Source organism: Vanacampus margaritifer, chromosome 4, assembly GCF_051991255.1.
Source record: "Vanacampus margaritifer isolate UIUO_Vmar chromosome 4, RoL_Vmar_1.0, whole genome shotgun sequence".
NCBI lineage: Eukaryota > Metazoa > Chordata > Actinopteri > Syngnathiformes > Syngnathidae > Vanacampus > Vanacampus margaritifer.
The window spans coordinates 15,283,106-15,299,675 of NC_135435.1; the positions used below are offsets into that span (position 1 = coordinate 15,283,106).

The window sequence follows — 16,570 nt, forward strand, 5'->3', positions numbered from 1 at the left end:
GCCAAACATTCATTCAAGTTATTCCGTGCTCCACCCATTGCCTGAAACACAGTCACAAACAGTAGCTACTGTTGCCAACTGTAAATGATAGTGGCGCTGTCAAAGGCCAAGGATAAGCAGCGCCGATTAAATAAACAGATACAATTCACTCGCTAGATCGAGGGCGTCAACATTTCTTCGTGCGCCACGGCAACCGTGGAGCACTTTCGCCACGGATTGTTTTAGGTAGGTCGATTTTATTGATCCTGTAGGAAATTCTGGTGAGAAAACAAAAAGGGAATGTTGTTGGCTTTGGCCATTGGCCAGAAAGCGATCAGCTGATGTTTTGGGTAAATAAGTTTGGGTTTCACAGTTGCAAGAAAGAAAAAACAGTAGGTGCAATTAGGGAAAAAAAAAAAAATTATATATATATATATTTTTTTTTTTATCAAGCTCAATTGGACATTATAATGTAGTAAAATAAAATTTTCATCGCGCTAGGTTTCATTTTTTATATATTTATTTATTTAGTATCTGGATACGTTCAGTACATAAGAAGTGCAGCCCACCACATCGTGATAACTTACATTGATGTTTCTGCATTTGGCAATTTATTATTATATTATATTATTAGTATGGGATTTTTTTTAATAGGTTTTAGGTGAACTGATGAATACACACACGCACATACACATACTCACCCACATACAAAAAAAAAAAAATATATATATATATATATATATAAATTTATAAAAAAGGAGAGCAATGATTACATCAAATTGAATGAACAATACTGAGCTCTCCTTAAGAAAAAAAAAAAAAAGAAAAAAAACAAACAAGAAGTGCAGCCCACATGTTTGCATGAAGCATGAAAAGTTTGTATTTGTTTGCATTGTTGTAATCTGATTTATGATGTTGTTATTTAGGTTTACACCACATTAGTTAGTTTGTATTTAGTGAAGTTGTCATCGTTTAGTAAGTTAAAAACTCTAATTGCAGTAGATAAACTGCCATTCATATTAATTAATGGTTCATTTGCCTTTATTTAAGCAAAGGCCTACCTAACCTATAAGACACATTATATGTAATAAATGTAGGGATATTCATACCAAAAAATTTTTTTTCAGTACTCAACTATTGATTAGTCACCGGTACCAATACCAGAAGTACTTTTGATACTTAAAATTTCCCTCAAAGCAACAATGACAGATACTTTTAAAGACAGACCTATGTACAGTATATATCCCATTCTAGTATTTTTCCTTAAAATTGTATGAATTTAGTAACATTTTTTTTTTTTTTATTATTTCTGGTTTCTAATCGTAAAACGGCCACAAGAGGCAGACAATCCTGTAATCGGTACTTGCCCAACCCTAAATAAATCTGATGTTGTAATTCTGATTAATTTATTACTTGTTTGATAAAACAAAGTCACAAGGACCTTGAAAAAAATAATCACATTGTAAATCACAATATTTATTGGGGGGTGGGGGGGTCACAATTACTATACCATACCAATTCAAAATTGTTCCGCAGAAATGTGAAGAATAAAAAAGTCAAAATAAGCACTCAAAGGGAATACATGTATACTTTTTTTCTGTTCTTTTTTTGCAGTCCACAAGAAAATGCTCAGGTGCCTCATCAAAAAGGAGTTCTAGCCATGCAGTACCCATCTAAGAGTGAACAGAAGGAGCTGAAGATCCTTGTTCAGCCTGAGCCTCAGCACCGGGCTCGCTACCTGACTGAGGGCAGCAGAGGGTCTGTGAAGGACCGCACTCAGCAGGGCTTCCCTACCATCAAGGTAGCTTTTGAGCCATTTTGTTTATCTCTGGGCAGCCTTGTGAAGCAAATTCTTCACAGAGGCGTGAAGGGATGTAAAACATGATGTTAGGCTTATATTCTATTTTAAATATCCGTTCTTTAAACGGTTATAACACTGATGCTGTGGGTTAGCCCTTCGATGGCGTTTTGCATTGTTTGTTAGCATGAAGCTAAGCAGACTTTTCTGACAAGTCAAATCTATGTAGCTTTTTGAAATACACAAAGTATAATTCTTAGGGGTGTGCCAAAAAATCGATTCTCATTTAGTACGATTCAGAATCGATTTTAAATGTCCCAAAATCAAATTTATTTTTATGCTGTCCTGTTTTTTTTGTGACATTTTAATTTGAGGGTTAGCTGTGAGATTTTACTAATGTAATGTAAATATTCGTCTTAGCTCATTAAAGGTTGGCAAACACTGTTAAGTTACCAATTAAGAAGTTAACTGGTAACTTAAAGAAGTTAACACCTTGCAACATGTGACCAGTTTACTGCATTTACATGCATTTCTATGTGCTAAATTATGGAGGACCAAAAGTGCCAATGTTAAATAAATGAATACACCACTAAATGATTAAATAAATGTGTCATTAATGAATTAAATGTTTCATTTATTAAATATATATGGAATTAAATCAATCAATGTGTTATTAAATGTGTCATTGATTAATTAAATTACCTATGATTATTTGTAAATATATATCTAAAATGATTTGTCTATTTAATTAATTATTTCATGGTCACTGTGTTGCGGTGTTTCATGAATTTCTTTTATCTGTCAAACTTACCCATCAAAGTTTGGTGGGCAGGTCCTAACACCTGGTTGGTCACCCTGCTCACAAAGTCAAGACAAATCCATTTCAGAACAATAAATTGATGCAGAGTGAGTAGGTACTAAATACAATTCGAAAGGCTGGGTGGCGCTATTGACCTCAATGGGTGCGTGTTACCATTAGACTCAGATGCGCTGTCATGAGGTGCTTTTTGAGACGTGTTGAAATGGAAGTCACTTTTTTCGCATTTCCTGTAGTCATGTGACCCCGCCCGGTAAAAGGAAGAAAAGGAAGGTGGAAGTACAGGGCCACTGGCTTTTGTGTCGGAATTGCTTCCTGAGGGGACAGCAAATCTTATTGAGTCAAGGCTGCCGCGGCTCCATACACGCATACTATTTATTCTCGTGACGTTCATGAGGAGCCGTTAGCGTGACGTGACCACCTACAAGAATCGCGAGAGTCGAGGCGGGACGTTACGAGAACTACGCCTCAGAAGCAAATCACTCTTCAATGGAAACATTAAAGTCAAAACTGTACTTAAGCGAAATAGTAGAAATATCGCTTTTATTTTTATGTTGGTTTTGTACAATAACAAGCCTTGATCACTATATCAGCAAAAAAAAAAAATCCATCACCGTAGCCGCCATGTTTCGAAACCCCTTCAGGTCGAAGCAGTCGATTAGACAAGATTTGAGTGAATCAGCCCCGCCCACTAACTTTGACGGGCAAGTTTGACAGATAAAAGAAATTCACGAAACGCTGAAACACAGGAACAGGAAATAAATAAATACAGAAATAATTATACATATATTTTTATAGATGTAGGTAATTTAATTAATGACACATTTATTTAATTATTGGTTTATTGCATTCCATATTTAATTAATAAATGACACATTTATTTAATTATTTAATGGTGTATTCATTTATTGAATTTTGGCACTTTTGGTCCTCCATACTAAATTTTGTATCACATATGTTTTATAGCTGGAGGGTGTGAATGAGCCAGTCATTTTGCAAGTTTTTGTGGGAAACGATGCAGAGCGGGCGAGGCCACATGGATTTTACCAAGCTTGCAGAGTGACCGGCCGCAACACCACAGCCTGCAAAGAGGTGGACATTGGGGGCACGACAGTCATCGAAGTCCCCTTGGACCCAAGCACCAACATGACCTTAGCGTACGTATTTTGCTGTTGGGGTGAGCACACTGAGCATTTGTGTGTTTTGTTGTTAAACCACAATCTCTCACGTCATGGCAAAGAAAATAATGGCGTAAAAGAAATGCGATTTAACGTTAAAGGGCATCATGTCTAAATCATACTTTGCCAGTAAGTTCACTCATAATGGCCTATATCTAAAGCTTAACCCTGGAGAACCCACGGGGTCAAATATATATATTATAATAATATACATTCTGCTACTCAAATAACAAAGACCTTTTTTTTTTTTTTTTTTTTTTTTACAAATTTAACTCTTTCACTGCCAGACGTTTTCAGAAACGGGTTGTCGCCATTATGGCTTCTTCAGCCATTGTCCCCTCAACACTCTAGCCCCGCCTCACGTCTTCTACTGATGCCCACCCAATCTTGTCAAAAGAGAGTCATCGCTGCCCTCTAGGGGCCAAAAATAGTCACTAGGCTCAATAGACCTGCTTGAAACTTTCACCACAGCTGCGGAAGGCTTGCCTGCACCCGTTTCAAAAAAATAATAATAATAATTGGATGACATCTTTTAACGTCATTGGCGGCCCTCCGTAGGTTTTTACTTGACGTCTTTTAACGTCAGTGGCAGTGAAAGAGTTAACTTCAAAAGTCCAGAGTGCCACTTCTGACCCCTGCATGGGGCCATCTAGTGGATGAATATTGCACTTACATGAGCCAGAGTGGTGGTGACAAGATGGCTGGCAACATGCTGTTTTGTTGAGCTGGAAATCAATCCAAACAAAACCGTCTTCTCAGCAAACCATCAGATGGTAAAATTGTGTTTTTTTTGTTAATCTATTTTATATCATGTTGCAGAATGCCTAGGAGTATGTTTTATTTATATATATATATATATATCAATATATATATCAATATATATATATATATATATATATATATATATATATCAATATATATATATATATATATATATATATATATATATATCAATATATATATATATATATATATATATATTGATAAATTAGCAACTCTGAGCTAGTTAAAAAAAAAAGGGTTAAAATTGAAAAAACATATTTTGGTGTTCAGTAAACTTATAGCAGTCATTTAATGTATAATTCATAATTTTCCAAAGAAGAAAAGGGTTCTTGGGTTCTCCAGGGTTAAAATTCATCAGTTCATGCTTTTTTGAAAATTCAAATAGGCCAGATCTTAGCGCAAACCGAATTATTTGCAGTTTTCATTAACAATATTTTTTTTTTACTCAAGCTGCATGTTTTCCCCAAAGCTGACACTGGGTCTTTGTGCAGTGTGGACTGTGTGGGAATCTTGAAGCTCCGAAATGCTGATGTGGAGGCTCGCATCGGGGTGGCGGGGTCAAAGAAGAAAAGCACGCGCGCGAGGCTCGTGTTTCGGGTCAACATCCCACGTCCGGACGGTTCCGTGCTCACACTCCAAACGTTGTCGTCTTCCATCCTTTGCAGTAAGTAAAGCTGTTGGTTTCAGCCAATGAAGGTGGAATGTGTGAATATCACATCAAATTGTTTTTACAACCTACTCTCTTTTCTCGCTCTATTGTGTGCATTGTGATGTTAATCTTATTAAAGAGAAAATCTCTTCATTCTTCTGTAATGTGTGATCATGCAAACAGTATGAGGGTGTGGCGAGCTTTATAAACAGGAAGGACGGTTACGGCAGTAAGAAAGTTAATTTGGTAGAACTGACATGGGAGGAATTAAAAGGAAGGACAAAACAATAGAAGCGTGATGCTGAACTAACACGCAACGCTGTGGTATCTTTCCATATACAGTAAGTGTATGTTTGGGTGTTGTTGTGTTTTACATCTAGCACATTGAAACATCTCCTTTGAAAAAGAAGCATTGTTTAAGCTATGTTGTGTGTCAACATGAAATCTTATCTATTCCTACTTTAACAGGTTTACAGAACGGTACTTGTTCTCAAACAGTATTATCCGGTTTAGGGGAAAGTAAACTGGGCTTGTCTCTGTTTGGCTTAATTCTGTCCCGAAAATGTCATGCTTGACAAACTGTTTGTAATTTAAAAAAAAAAAGGCAATTGTGGATGAAAACCTCTGAAATTCTTTCAGGTTACAGCCTCGATTCAGTACATACCAGGGCTCCAGCCTAAAGTTGTTGTTTTTTTGTTTTTGTTTTTAACTATGAGCACAGTGACCGCTAACTTAAAATCTTAAGGCACCATCAGAAATGTTATGGGCGCACGCTGTAACTTGGCGTGCAAATTAAATATTTACATTTCCTCTCATTTTCACTGAATAAATACTTTCACAATAAATTCAGATTCTAATAAGTAGTTTTAAATCCACATTTGATTGTCCTTGTTTTGGAACAACATAAACATAATATACAGCTTGAATGCTAAAAAATGTCCATTTCATGTTTAGGCTGCGAGTGGCAGTATTATCAGCAAATCTTGTGTTCCTTGCCACCCAGGCTGCATTTAATTCTCAGAAATGTAATATTGTACTGTGTTGACAGCTCAACCGGCGGGAGTGCCGGAGATTCTGAAGAAATCACTACACAGCTGCTCAGTGAGGGGCGGAGAAGAGCTCTTCATCATTGGCAAGAATTTTCTCAAAGACGCTAAAGTCATGTTTCAAGAGAATGTGTCAGGTAGGAAACACCTGATTTGACATTTTTAAAAATCGATTCTAATTGCAAAACAACAACAATTCTAATTGAAGAACCTTCTTCTGTTTCAGATGAAACATCTTGGAAGGCAGAAGCGGAAATTGACATGGAGTTGTTTCACCAGGTTAGACTTCCTGTAATTGTTCTTGTTTAATTTGAACCAAGTAATTGGTGGCAACCATTAATAAGCTAAGTAGAAGCCACTTGGGATTTATATGGTGATTTAGATGTAATCATCTTATATGGCTGCTGGTTCAAAGGTTTGAGTGCTCTCTTTGTATTGTGACCTAAATACACAGTCGCGGAGGTGTGTTTCCACACTGACAGTTTTGACCTTTACTCTTGTAAACAAAGCCTTCCAAAGGAACAAAATGCGTAAATATTTAGCTATGTAGCCTGCTAAACAGCTTTTATTTAACAAGCTAATCCCAGTGAGATCAACATGGTTTTTAAAGCTAGCAAACATTAACACGCATGATAAAAAGGGCAAAATAGCCAGACAAAAACAAACAGAGGATGGATAGATAGATAGAAAGGTAGGTGGTTGGATGGATAGGTCATTAGACTCATTAAAATTATTTTAAAAATCATAAACAAAGAGAAGATTTGATAGAAAACATGCGATGATTCAACATGCATGGATAGTCTGCAATCGAATGGTAGACTTCTTAATTGTAATTTGTAGCAATGACAAATTATGAGCTTGTAAGAGAGTTCTACTCCTAAATAAACTTGGGCTGAACAGGTTAAAAAAAAAGAAGTCATTTTTTTAAATATAACAGCAAGTGGCTGCTTAATGTAAAATTGACCTGAAGAAGATAGTGGTTTTGAATGTTAGAAGAAAGGCAGCAAAAAAAACAAAAAATAAAACATGAATTGGCATTGGCTGATTTCAAGTGGATTGTGTGGTAGGACAATAAAGGATATCCTCAGAATTGATGACTGACCTTAAAACTATTTCCCGGTTGTTAAAACATGCTCCCTTCCGGGAAAGTGATGTTATCTTATATTGTGTAAATGATCTGCCTTGCTGTTCAAACGAAATGTTCAATATTGTAATGTACTAAATGTACAATGTGTTTATTTATTCATTTGTTCTTTTTTCTTGACTTCATGTTGCGCCCCAAGAATCATTTGATTGTGAAGGTTCCACCTTACCAGAACCAAAACCTCACCTCTGCTGTGTGCGTGGGTATCTTTGTGGTCACCAATGCTGGCAGATCCCACGATGTCCAACCATTTACTTACACTCCAGATTCAGGTTTGTTTTTGTATCTTTCTTCTGAACTTCAGTTGTGCTCATAAGTTGACATCGGTATGTCAACTTATGAGCACAACGATACAATAAAGTACGTGTTTTTTTCCATGTTCTTCAGGATGAGCCCAAAGGGCCATCATGGCTCACAGTGCGCGTTCCTAGTCATGTGTGAATGTGTGATTACCTTCTCTTGCAGCAAACACTGAAGTTTTTGTGAAGAAAGAGACTTCATCTCCAGTGAAGACGTGTCCCTTTGACGATCCAAGTAAAGATTATTTCTTTGTAAACATTTTATTAGCTAAGGTTCATCAAAGTTAACAATAAGGTGTAAAAACAACAACAAAACAATAATATACTCTCCCTTTAATATCATACATTCATATAATAATCAAATTATAATCATATTATTTAGATTTGGGATACTGATATAAGCGAGCCGGATAACGAATATTTTAGGAGTAGGCCAACAACAATTCGGTCTGATCTGGAGTCTTTAGCATGTGGCTTCAATTAGCCGAATTAGCAATCCCTTCTTCAAGACGTGACGCCAACTGCTCCTCGGTGGCTGCTGTTTGGCGAAGGAACTCAAACATCTCATTTTCAACAGCGGTTCAAAGATTGCATTTTTTTGTATGGCTCCAGGGGTATTTGAATTAAGAATTGTATTTCAACCCGGTTGTGTATTTTAAGAACCACTTAAAGCAAATATATACTAATCGGTGGTTAAACTTCCTGTACATCTTGTCACAGTTCTAATGCCTTGCATGTTGCCTCAAGTGAAGAAAGAAGAAGTCACTCCAATGGAGGTCACCAACAACCTCCAAACCTCTGGGGTGTTCAAGGTCATTAATTACAATTGTATTATTATTTACAAACAACATATTATGTCAACGTTTGAACTTCTCATTGGTTGTCCAGCAGACATTGGACCTCTGTCCAGCCCAGCAGAACCCAGAGATGTCTACAGGCCATCTAAATAACAGAGAATTTCCTAACACATTACCGCAGTCCTCAGGCGAGCCCGACAAGAGCCAGGCTCCAGTTTTTACCAACACAGAGGCCTTAGCTCCAATCCAGCCAAGAGTGGGTCTTGGGCAGGAGAGGCAAGTCAGCAGTTCTGGGTCAGCGGTGAGGCCATGTGGTGATCCAGGACCTCAACAGCAGCAGCTGCCTATGTTCCCTTCAGATGAAGTGGCCCAGTTGGAGGAGGCAGTTAGACAACTTAGGCCTGAAGCGTTTCAGACGGACAACTCCATGACTAACCAGCAGCACCATATTCAGCACCAGCAGATCCAAAACCAGCAACTTCAGCAACAACAACAACAGCAGCAGCAAATTCATCAACAGCAACTGCAGCAGCAGCAAGTGTTGGAGAATCTACACCAACAGATATTCCAATCACAAATCCAAATGCAGCGTGTGAATGTGGAGCAACAGGGCTCCTCGCAAGATGCTCTGCCAAACCAGGGGTCACTTTTCCAACAAGCTCAGCAGCAGCAACAGCAAACAACTCTCTTTCAGCAGACCACGGATCTGCTCTCGATTCAGACCAATTTCCTCCAGCAGTCGCCCTCGCACCCCTCACCACCAGCGTTCCACAATCCCAGTCCTTTGTCTGACGCGCACGATCCCCAAGGAAGTCTGTTTCATAGCCAGAACGCCTCACACACTCCAGAGCAGGTGCAGGCCGTGCTCTTTCAAAACCCTATGACAGCTCTGCCCTCTCCGGACCAGCAACCTTCAACCCCGAGTCTTTTCCTTCCCCAGACGTCTCTTCCAGGCCAACTTCCAACCAATAGTGCCCAACAGCAGCAACTGGCCTTCCTCAGTGCTCTGCAAACGCCTTCCCCCGAACAACAATCCGTGTTTCAGTCACAAGCTCAGACTCAGCTCTCTCCAATCCAACAAGGTGCACAAATGGAGCAGCAGCAGCAGCCTTCCCAGCCTCAGGCCCTCTCTCAGACAAACCCGCAACAATGTTTGTTCCAGAACATCTCCCAGCACGCACCTGCAAACACGCTGTCTTCAGCTCAACAGCAGCCAGCCGGGCTACTATTCTGTAACAACCCCCTGCCCAGCACAGACCCCACTTCCAATATGCTCTTCCGCAATCAGGGGCAGATGCCTCCTTTGACCAGCAGCAGTCTGGTTTCCCAAGAGCCCCAGAACGCGTCCCTGCTTTTCTCACAGGCCAGCATGGTGACGGTAAACCAACAGGTCCAATCTGAGCCCATGGCCTTAGGTAACCCCAACGACGCGCGCCAGCAAGTGCTATTTCAGGATCAGCAACCAATGCAACTTGGAAATGCCACAAACAATGGGCAGGAGCGGTCCGTGGGGCTCTTCATGTCTCAGGAGCTCGCACAGTCGGCCATGTTTGCTTCACCGAACAGCGTGGCGAACCTCCAGACGACCACCTCATCTCCTGTTCAGCAGCCAGGGACTCTGTTTCAGTCTGCAGTCGGCGGGACCATCGGTCAGCCCAGCCAGCCTCAACAGTCTGAACTGTTCCTTTTTGGAATTCAGAATGGTAAGCAATTTGATAGCTGCCTTTAAAACTGTTGCCATAGCAACATCTTTTCTAACCACTTAATAATCCAAAACAGAATGAATTTTAGGTTTTCTGGTTCAGTCCCACATGTTCTCTTTGGACTGTTTAATTTGGCTGGTTTCTGTAGACCAAAAACGCAATTTATCCATCTGTCTATACAACGCTAATTAGCTGAAGTCATAATTATAGCTCATAGTACAAGTAACATTAACCTCAATGTACATAAACGACCTACAATCACTAAAAACACTTTTAATATTGAGGCACTTCCTTGCTAATGCACGCATTCATTGTGAATTGAGTCCATTTGTGGAGGAAGTCAAACTTACTTTCCCTTCATTTGGTCACTACTGTGGGTCTTAAACATAGGTAGATGTCCAAAACATGCCTAATTAAAATTAAACGTGGTAATACCTTGGTAGCAATGATGAATGTCAGCTGTTTTCACATTCTAAGTTTAATGGTGTATCAGTTGGGCTTCATAACACAAATATTTAACTTTGTCTCTGTACCAGTAAGAGTGGAACTGGACAATTACTTAAGGCACGCAGATAACCTGTATGCAAAAACTGCATCAAGGTTTTTGGTCTCTTTCAACATTTTTCAAGAAATAAGTTGCCTTCTTTTTTTCCCCCCTAAGGGTGCATTACAGATTACGAAGGCATATCTAAAGTTGAAGATATTAAAGAGTCACGACAAACAAATCCATTTTTATCGTTTCATCCCGTTGCCCAATGAAAATGGATAATAAATTGGATAGATCAAACCTGATCGCCCTTTTGTGTTCTCCATCCTGCAGAATGTGGTCAGCTGATGAGCGCAGCAGGAAACACGCTGTCTGATCAGATCATAGCCATCAGCCAGTCTGGGCAAAACCAACGTGAGAGTGAGGCCCGCATTCAGTCGCTGTTCAACCAGTCACTGTCACAGTCGGTGACGGCGCAGAGCGGCTTGAAACGCTCTCAGAGCATGGAGAAGATCGATAACCTGCTGGTCAGCCAAGAGCCGGGCAACAGCGTAACACGTTCATACTAATTTCCAGAGAATTCCGTGGATTTGTTTTTTTTTCCGTTTCTTCCTTATTATTTTATCAAATGTGCATGAGAGGTCAAAATATTAGCAGACATTTGTTGATTGGAATGAGCAGCAGATTGTGTGCTCATTTAAGATTTGATTTGATCTCATTTTAGGCTGAGAATTATTTTTTAAAAAAGACATCCCTTTGAAAACCCGTGAGCTATTTGAGTGAAATAGATAGATAGGCAGAGAAAAATAGAAATGACTGGGGGGTTATCGAAATGTTTTCAAGATGGTGAAGTAGAAGTCAGGGTAAGTTTGAACAGAGTGTGGTATGAATGTAATAAGGCGGTCCTGTGGTTGAAAGGCGTATAGAAAGTGTATTGAGAGAAACTCTGCAGTGAATATCATAGATTACAAAATACCAATGTCGACACATTTGTGCCTTTATAGCAGTACTTGAGATCTCAACGTGAGCCAAATATTGTAAATCCTTCAGTTTTGACATATTTATAGCCTAGTTTTTGCCACAGGAGGGTTGATGAAACTAAGTTGAGCAAAAGCACTTTAATTAGGCTTTAATTTATTTACGTCGTGGACTACATAAGGAAAAAATTTTCATCTGTCTGATGTCTAGTGGTGACGACTGAAGTGAAAAATGATTTTTAGTTACTTTGATTAAATGACCTGTTTTTCAAGATGGGTAAAATGACCAACATAATGTTCTTATAGGATTCCTTTGTTCGCCATACTACTATCGCGTCTCAAAATTTAACATTATTAGCAAAAGGTAGCACTGAAGTTGAGGTGAATGAGGAACATTTGAAGCAAAAGTGTTTCAAAGGATGTAGTTGACAGAATATTTGTATTAGACTGTGTCTACCTATAGTACAAATAATGAAATGTAAACCAGTTCAATATTGTGTTATTTGTCCTTTGGAGTCACATTGATGGACTCGCTTTGCGTCAGGTACGCATAACCAAGGCTTGTTGTATCGTTGTGGTTCAGAAGCTTGCCTTGGCCAGGAAATAGTTTGCTTTGCTGTCTCTGCTGAAAGGGTTTCAGGAATTCCTGCTGTTAGTTTGTTTTTTTTATTTTGGCATCCAGCTCGAGGTGTGACTTTTCAGGCACAATATGTATGAGGCGCACGCAAGCCACTGCGTGAATTTCAACACTACAGCCTGTTCTGTTTGGCATTCTCCGAGAAAAGGAAGTGGACAAAACTGTCCTTGTGCCAGTCAATTTGTTTGGCTCGAATGATCTGAGAATTTGGACAAAATAATTGCTACCTGAGCCACTGTTTCACTCCAGAGAAATGTGTGTTACATACAGTGGATATAAGAAGAAAAAAAGTCTACACACACTAATTCAAATGCTAATCACATTTTTGTGATAGAAAAAAAAAATGAGACCAAGATAAATCATTTGTAAACTTTTTCCACCATTATTGTGGCCTAAAACTTTTAAAGCTCAATCTCTTCAGGATGGGAAGTAAAAATCAACAAAAGAGGTAGTGTGGTTGCACAAGTGTGTACACCCTCTTATAAAGGGGATGTGGCTGTGTTTATAATTAACAGTCACAGTTCGAGACCAAAAGAATACCACACCTTCAGCATAGTGACAGCGTCATGTTTCATCTTCATCGTCATCATCTCATTCATCTTTCTTCAGATGCAACATGGGCCTTCAATAAAGTGGAAGGAATTATTAACAGTTCGAAATGACAGTAATACAGTGGTACCTCGGCGTTTGAACATAAATCGTTCCTGCAAAGTGTTCAAATTCCGAAATTGTTCAACCTCCGAAACATTGTTTCCCATAGGACATAATGTAAATGCAATGAATCCGTTCCCAAGCTCCAAAAACTTCCCATTTTAATTTATATTTATATAAAAAAACATGTACACTATGTACAGTATTTTAAACAATAAAAGATACCTTACCTTTTTGGTTGTGGTGTGATGGCATCAGTGGATGATAAATGCTATGTTAATGCTTGCGTTAGTTCAGTGCTGAGTTTGTGTATTGACATTAGGCATATTGTTAGACTACTAAGCGGTCCTTGCGTGCGTTGTTTACGTCAAGCACGTTGGTGAACAGCTAAGGGGGGTCCTCATGCCAGTATTTACAGAAGTAGTCACGGTAGTTACAACGGCGCGATAATTTCCTTCCTAATTACCCCGTGGTTTGTAGCACTGTATATTTTTCTTTGCTGCCACTGGCATTGTTGTCTTTCTTTGGGCCCATGGCGAAGAAAATTGTCGTGGAAAAATAAAAATGCACTCGCGAATGTATGGAGACCCTCCAAGAGTATTCACGATATGACTGGAAATGAGCAGTGCATCTTCTCAACTACCGCAACATGAGCATTCGGCATTGCTCGGCTACCCGTTTTCAAGGTACGTTCGGCTTAGCTTGCTTGTTCAAACTCTGAAAATGAGTTCAAACTCCGAGGCATTTTTTACTCCGATTTCTTCTTCTTCTTTTTTTTTTTTTACGAGTTCCGAGACGTTCAAACTCCTAGGTTCCACTGTACAAAATAAATAAATTTAAGAAAAACTATAATAATACAAAACCTTAAGGCTTCGGTTTGAAAGCAAAAAATAATTCAGGAAAATTTAGTGGGGTGAATCAGACACATTCAATTGTGAAGGTGTGTGCTGACTCTGGTGCTGAGTTTGAATGTGATTTTTCTGAGCATAGTCATGTCCCAATATAAGAAAATAATTACAGTTATGTCACCACGTTGTTTAAGCTGTCATTTTTACTTCCCCTTCTGAAAATATATCATAAAACAAAACAAAAAAGAAAAAACATTTCTACAAGAGGCTACATTAATGTTGGAAATGTTTTAAATAAATAATTTCTGGTATTTAAATTATTAAATAAACTGTTTTATAATTTTATTTATTTAAGTAATTTATTTTGGCCTCATTTTTTTTGCTTCATAAAAACCTGGCATTTGAACAGGGATGTGTAGAATATATATATATATATATATATATATATATATATATATATATATATATATATATATATATATATATATATATATATATATTCAATTTCTATTCTCGATAGGGGTATTCTTTGTATGACCTTCAAACTTTACAAATGCAATACATTTATTTAATGATAAAGTACAGTTTGCGCGTATTAACTGTCTTTATTCATTCTTGGGTAAGTTGTTAGCGAGTATAGGCTGGCTTTGTATAGATCCTGATGACGGGCCAGTTTTATGGCCCGTTTGCTTGCATATTTTTCACCCCCAGTTTTTCCATTTAATATATGTAAAAATCAAATAGTAAAACATTTATTCTTCATTTTATTTGTGACATTTTTATCCTGCTGTTTTTTCGGTTTAAAACTTTCATGGGCTGGTCTCTGACAAAATTCTTAACAAAAGTTAGATTATTAGTTTTTTTGAGTGTTTTGTTGAGTGACCCCCCCCCCCCCCCCCCTGTGTTCCTAGCACAGTTGTAATAACCAACCTGCAAAATAGAGCATTTTGGATGATATTAGAAATAGTACAGTGTAACCTTGACTAATGTGATTAATGGCGTGACTTTGTGCTGCTTTTAGCAGAGCTGTTTTCAGTGGGACGTAACTCCAGAAGGACACCTGACAGCTAGTGTCATTGGCTCTCTTTAAAATTGTGAAACTGAAGATCTCTATTGTTTAATATTTATGGTTGTGTTTGTTTCTCCATTAAGTCTTTTGTTATTGGTTTAGTAAAATTGTTTGGCGTATGTATTTATTTGTGTCGTTGGGTTTAGATCTTTTGAACTGTGACTGATGGTAATTAATCGATTGTGGTTTGGAGCCCATATCCGCTTATCCTCAATTGACACAAAAAAAGAAGTGTTTTTTCATCTTCATCTTTTTATTATAAAACAAAAATTACACTTTCATGCCTGTTTGTAAGAACACTCCGAACTTTTTTGAAGCAAATTACACCAAACTTCAACAGGTTATCCTTTAAAATTGGAACAACAACTTTCAGTATTACGACAACTACAGACTAATGAGATGTCAGAGTAGCATGAATACTTGTGATTGTAGAGAATGGTTGCAATCATCTCACTGGGGAGGTGCATATTTTAATATGCGAGAGAAATTATTGAAGTTCTTTGATACATTACTTTAAATAGAACAAGGTGTTTATTTTACCAGGCTGACTATTTAAAGTATAGTTTGCTCAAACCTCTCTTCAAAATATAACTTCAAATACAGTGGTGCCTTGAGATACGAGATGGTGGCAGTGAACTCCCTTCATAATAAGCAGCACTTGGGCAAATGGAGAATAATTTTTCAAAAACAAAAAAGACACTCCAGGCTGTTTATTGCCACTCCCAGTTAAAATTGACTCTCAAACTAAACCTAAATTAAAGAATTACATCTTGTGTATGTAAAACAACCCCATTAACAGTATTAGCCTTTCAGTCCGCTAGCTTAATGCTCCTGCTAAAAAACAACAACACATGTAGACAGGTCACTATAACAGTACTCACTTTTTAATATTTATCCACTGCATAGAATGACTAATATTGGTGCCATATTGATGATCTAAGGGGAGTTGGGATAAACAGTGCAATATTAAAAAAAACAAAAAAAAAAACATTATTATGGAGTGTTGTTTTTTTCTTATGAAAATGCATTTGGAGGGGAAGGCCGAAACAAAGTAATGGAACACACTATTCATTTCAATGGGAAACGATGCATTGAGTTTCGAGTGTTTTCAGTTCCAACCGTGGTCATGAAATGAATTAAACTCGTATCGCAAGGCACCGCTTCCTACATACAGTACTGTAAATAAATGTGCATGTCATAGACTAGGTGCAAGCCAAGACACTTTAAAATGTGCTAATAATGATCTACAGCAGGGATGTGATAGATGAATTTTGTAATGAAATGTCTGTCATGCATCTATCCCATTTGTACTGAAGTATCCAATGCGTTTGTGTGGACATGGATGCACATGTTTTCTGAAACTGCTATGCAGCAAAACTGTAAATGTAGATCTGTTAAGTTTTTGAATATATATATTTTTCTATGTAACCGTTCAGTTTTTAAACTATGACGGGAACCAAAATAAGTTTTTCACCCCGTTATTTAAGCTTGTTGAGCTTTTTCTCTGACGCTTTGCTTGATTGCCTTAACTGTTTGATGCTTTTGTGTCTTTGAGTTACCGGGACCAGGAAAACTGGATTAATCACATTTCATTTTTAATTATTGTGGGGGAGAAAGCTTCTGATTAATCACATTGAATTGTTAATTCTTGTGGAGAAAATGCTTCTGTATAAATTGTTCTGCATCTCACAGTTTCACCTTTAAATCT

General features: G+C 38.0%; 1 protein-coding gene across 4 annotated transcripts in view; it reads left to right on the forward strand.

Moving 5' to 3' along the window:
• The window catches only part of nfat5b (nuclear factor of activated T cells 5b), a 36,675-nt gene extending 22,438 nt beyond the window's left edge, over positions 1 to 14,237 (forward strand). For 3 of the 4 annotated variants that reach the window (XM_077564806.1, XM_077564808.1, XM_077564809.1), the window contains 10 exons: positions 1,594 to 1,780; positions 3,561 to 3,751; positions 5,047 to 5,219; positions 6,253 to 6,387; positions 6,477 to 6,529; positions 7,534 to 7,666; positions 7,860 to 7,928; positions 8,414 to 8,505; positions 8,585 to 10,193; positions 11,014 to 14,237. In XM_077564806.1, coding sequence (XP_077420932.1) covers positions 1,594 to 1,780; positions 3,561 to 3,751; positions 5,047 to 5,219; positions 6,253 to 6,387; positions 6,477 to 6,529; positions 7,534 to 7,666; positions 7,860 to 7,928; positions 8,414 to 8,505; positions 8,585 to 10,193; positions 11,014 to 11,249 — 2,878 coding nt within the window. In that variant the 3' untranslated portion in view covers positions 11,250 to 14,237. The remainder of the gene's footprint in view (positions 1 to 1,593; positions 1,781 to 3,560; positions 3,752 to 5,046; positions 5,220 to 6,252; positions 6,388 to 6,476; positions 6,530 to 7,533; positions 7,667 to 7,859; positions 7,929 to 8,413; positions 8,506 to 8,584; positions 10,194 to 11,013) is intronic. The other variant, XM_077564807.1, reaches the window with a different exon arrangement.
• The last annotated feature ends 2,333 nt before the right edge of the window (positions 14,238 to 16,570 follow it).